At 40.7% G+C, this 5068-nt stretch overlaps 1 protein-coding gene and 1 pseudogene across 1 annotated transcript; both read left to right on the plus strand.

Annotated features, from left to right (window-relative positions):
• The first annotated feature begins 246 nt into the window (after nucleotides 1-246).
• Nucleotides 247-1161, plus strand: LOC131003649 (uncharacterized). Its single transcript, XM_057930181.1, has one exon. The coding sequence runs from the start codon at nucleotides 247-249 to the stop codon at nucleotides 1159-1161; it is 915 nt and encodes a 304-aa protein (XP_057786164.1).
• A 545-nt stretch (nucleotides 1162-1706) lies between these two features.
• LOC131003650 (uncharacterized) lies at nucleotides 1707-3172 on the plus strand (annotated as a pseudogene).
• The last annotated feature ends 1896 nt before the right edge of the window (nucleotides 3173-5068 follow it).

Below are 5068 nucleotides of genomic sequence, written 5' to 3' on the forward strand. Positions count from 1 at the left end.
TTCAATTTTTTTTCCCTATATATATCTCCATGTATCATAAGATTCTTACCCCAAAATTTCTCTTCGTCTATTTATTATATTTACTTCTTCTCCAAAAACTTTAGAAACATCATGAGTGGATTTCCAAATTGGTTTGATCCATATGGATCAAATTCAATTTCACAAAATTCAAGTTCTCCTTCACAAAATTGTAACGATCCTTCTCAAAATTCCGGCAATCACCCTCCAAATTTCTCTTGGCCACATATGTCTAATCCTCAAACATATCCCAACAATCCCATGAGTCAATCAGCCCCTTCATTTCAATTTTCATCCCAAGTGCATCCATCTCATGGATTTCAGCCATACGGATATCCTCAAAAATGGTATCCCCCTCCAGGATTTTCCCCACAAGGATATCCTTCACAGGGGTTTATGTTTTCTGACTCTTCCAGGAGGACCAGTGTAGATGGGAGTGGTACTGATGGAGGCACACCATCTTCAGGAAAGGCAGTTCAAGGTTTTGAGAATATAAATCTCTCAGTTGAGCCTTCATCCGACGACGACGAAGAGAATACCAAAATGCGCCGGGTGTTTTATTCAGATGCGGAGTGTGAAGTTCTTGCGCAATGTTACATCGATATTAGCATCGATTCAGTTGTTGGAAACGACCAAAAGATGGACAAAATGTGGAAACGCATTGCGAAAGCCTACAATGAAAATCGTCCTGCCAACACTCCAAGCAGAAAGTTTAGACAGTTGAAGGCTCATTTCTACAAGATGCAGAAACAGGTGAAATTGTTTTCTGAATGTTACAATAGGATTGCAAGCATCTGGAAGAGCGGTGCAAATGATGCTGATATTATGGAGATGGCACAAACAGAGTACAAGCATCATCACGGTACAAAAGGTTTTAAATATGTTGGAGTTTGGAGACTTTTGAAAGAAGTTCCCAAGTTTGCTGAGGTGCAAGGAAATGTTCAAGCATCCAAGAGAACCAAAAATACAGAAGGAGGAGCCTACACATCATCTTCTACAGCTGAAGAAACTCCACGAGTCGCCCAATGGGGCATAAAGCGGCAAAGAAAAAGGATAAGGGGAAGGGGAAAAAAGATGACCTCGATGCACTGCGTGAAGTTGCAAAAGAGCATGAAACCAATGCAGCAAAATACCTACGTATAATGGAAGAAAATACGCTTCTAAAAAAAATGAACAACTTCTAAAAAAGGAGGAACAACGTCTGAAGGAGGAGAGACAACGTCTAAAAGAATATGAACTCGTAATGAAGGACACATCAGGGATGACAGAAATGCAGCTTTACTTGCACAAAAAACACTGCGAGAATATACTGAAAAAATGGGAAGACGATAATTAGTTGCGTTATCTTGTATCCACTAGGATTTGTTTTTAATTCTGTAACTGTGTTGTGTGTAACCGTTAAATTTATCTTTCAATAAAATGTACTTGTTTCAATAATAATTGATTTCTCGAAGGGTCATATTAATTTCCAAAGTAACCGTTGCCTTCTCGAAGGGTCATATTAATTTAGAAAGTAATCGTTGCCTTCTCCAACGGTCATATTAATTTAGAAAGTAACCGTTGCATTCTCCAACGGTCATACCTTAGTTATTATAAATATATGTAACATATACTTCATTCTCAATCTCTACGAAGAACAATTCTCTCATATCCAATACATATCTTCATATTCTCAAAACACACGACTTATGTCTTCATCTTCTTCTGAACATGATGTTGAAGAAACGGCTGCATCTGCAGCTGCAGCTGCAGCTGTAGCTGAAGCTGAAGCTGAAGCCTTTATGGAAGAGTACATGCGCCAATACATGGAGGATGATAGTATCCATCAACATGTGCTGTGAGCAATAGCGTCAAACACACCTCACACGAGACGATATGTGCAACGAGATCGGGAAGGAGCACACGAGCGACTCATGCGGGATTATTTTGATGATAATCCAACATGGGGTCCCAATGTATTTCGGCGGCATTTTCGGATGCGAAAAGAGTTATTCACTCGCATAGTGAATGCTTTGGAAGCCCACAACACATGGTTTCAACAAAGACCCGATGTCACAGGGAAGAAGGGTTTCACGCCACTACAAAAATGCATAAATGCGATTAGACAGTTGGCATATGGTGGCCCAGTTGATCACTACGATGAGTACCTGCGGATTTCTGAAACAACAGGGTACGAGTGCTTGCGCCACTTCTGCCGAGGTGTTATTGAGGTTTTCGGTGGACACTACTTGAGGCGGCCAACCGTTGATGACTATCAGCACTTGATGGAGATGCACGAGCAGAGGCATGGCTTTCCTGGAATGCTCGGGAGTCTTGATTGTATGCACTAGACATGGAAAAATTGCCCAGTAGCATGGAAAGGCCAATTCACCCGGGCGATCATGGAGTCCCAACAATTATGCTTGAGGCGGTTGCATCTCAAGATTTGTGGATCTGGCATGCTTTTTTTGGAGTTGCAGGGTCCAACAATGATATAAACGTGCTTAATCAGTCTACACTATTCAACGACGTTCTACAAGGGCAAGCGCCTTCCATCCCATTCACAGTAAATGGCACGCAATATGCCCATGGATACTACTTAACAGACGGTATATATCCTGAGTGGGCAACTTTTGTCAAGAGCTTCCAACATCCTCAAGATCCAAAAAGAAGGAAGTTCAAGGAAATGCAAGAAGCTGCGAGGAAGGATGTAGACCGTGCATTTGGGGTTCTCCAAGCTCGTTGGGCAATGATTAGAGGTCCGAGTCGCCTCTGGTATAAAGAAAATATCACTGACATTATGTATGCTTGCATTATTTTACATAATATGATAATTGAAGATGAAGGGGAAATGGCAAGCCAATGGGTTGAAGACGAACCAAGCACGTCGAGCAACAATATTGCAGGGGAAATAAATCGTGGTTCGGTAGGAGGATTCAACGAGTACCTCAGAAGGGGTGCTAGAGTACGTGACAAAACAATACATCACCAACTTCGATCCGATCTGGTTGAGCACGTGTGGGCGCGATTCGGCGATGATTAGTGTCATAATTAATTTTTTTTAGTTTGTCATCATTTGGTATTTAAATTAAAATGTTGTGTGTATTTGTGTTTTCAATTTTAGTTGTGTGTTGTAAGCAATTAATTTTCAATAAAATGTGCGTTTGAATTTTAATTTTTGTTAGCATAATTATATTAATTTTAAAATTCTATGTTATCATTCAAATAAATTAATTTATTCATATAATTATATTAATTTCAAAATTAAATTATATTATTTAAATAAATTAATTTAATCATATAATCATATTAATTTTATTAAAATAAAATATAATACAAAATTAAATACACAAATATATATATATATATGGTGGTAAAGTAATAATGATAGTGGGGTCCATGAATAGTTAAAAGTGAGGTAGTGCTATAATGGAGAAAATATGGGGTAGTTGAAAAAGGAGGTAGTAGATTAGGTGGCACACATGTGGCATCCACTATGGGTAGCACCACAGTAGATGGCCTAATCAATTGCTATACTTCAGCCATTCTCCTCCACTTCTTCTCAATCCCTCACGCAATATACCATATTCCACTCTCACAAGGAAAACCCAACAAGTGCAGAGCTGCCACAAATTCAAGCAAAACTGATCCAGCTGAAACCTTTCTAAAAGGTCTTACTCCTAAATCCTTATGCCAATTTCTTGAGTTTTAATTGAGTCTAGTAAAGAAAAAGAGACACACATTCATAGCATCATTTCAACATATATATTTGTATATGCAAATGAAACGAGTTTATATATTTTACATGAAGTACGATTTTTTTTAAATGGTAAAAGAAGAGTCTTGAAGCTTTAACTTTTGGAACTTGCTGTGTCGAGGCTTGATTGTTGTGTATGTGTGTCCTGTTGAGTATGTGCGGTATGTGTGTGAGTCGGTGGAGGGGCGGCGAAGTGGCGGCTTCAGCTGCTGCTCGCCGGAAACAGAGGGATGAGATCAGAGGAAGATGGACTGGGCTGGGGTTGCAGAGGGCTGGACTGGAGGTCAGGGGGCGGCGGTCGACGGCGGTCCTCGCTGCTGTCGCCAGGAATCGGAGCAAGTAAGTGTGAAGTCAGTGGTGTTGAGGCTAGGGCTCCGACGACGGCTTTGTTGCTGTCAATCGGAGCGAGAGAGGGGTGGGTCTTCGGATCTGAGAACGAGGGAGGCGGCGGCACCTCGCCGTCGCCAAGGAGGAAGGCGGAGGCGGTGTGGACGCTGTTTCCTCCGAATTCGGAAACATATGGGAGGCGCGGTCGGTGGCATCCTACGCCTGCTGCAGTCACCGAAAACGAACAGAGAAGAAGAGAGAGAGGTGGTAGCGGTCGGAGTTCAGTGAGGCGAACAGAGGGAGCCGGGCGGAGTTCGAAGGGAGGCGGCAGCGGCGGCGTGGTATCGCCGGCGGTCGCTGCTGCAGCGTGTGTGTGTGTGCGTGGGAGTGACTGTGAGTGTGAGAGAGACGAAATGGGGGGGGTGGGGGGGGATGGCGCAGCTGTGAAAGAAAGGAGAGAGAAGGGAAATAGGGTTGAGGTTGGGCCTATGATGGGCCGATTTTTAATTAAATTGGCTGGGTTCTTGATTTAATTCAGTTGAGCTCATGTTTAATTAATTATGTTGGGCCTCAAATTTTATTAAAAGATGGGCTGCATATGTTTAAGTTTGAGCTATCACCATTTAATTAAAATGGGCTGCCTTCTTATATTAATTAGACTTTATAATTAGTTTAATTAATTAATTTAAAAAATAATTTGCATAATAATATTAATATTATTATGTGCATATACGATTAAGCATGAAATGATTTGCATCAAGTATTTTTGGTGAGTGAAAGCATTCATGATTTAATTGGTTTATTTATAAATCAAATTATTTAAGAAAATCAAGTAAGGATATTGTTGGTGTCCTTAACTCAAGAATTTAGTTTTCAATTATTTATTTACTACATTTTGGAAACCCGGCGTGATGAATCAAGTATGTTTAGTACATTCACTAAGACTTAAGTTAGCTTCACGAGACCTATTAAGAATAGAATTTCTTG

This window comes from Salvia miltiorrhiza, unplaced genomic scaffold (genome assembly GCF_028751815.1).
Source record: "Salvia miltiorrhiza cultivar Shanhuang (shh) unplaced genomic scaffold, IMPLAD_Smil_shh original_scaffold_252, whole genome shotgun sequence".
Lineage (NCBI taxonomy): Eukaryota > Viridiplantae > Streptophyta > Magnoliopsida > Lamiales > Lamiaceae > Salvia > Salvia miltiorrhiza.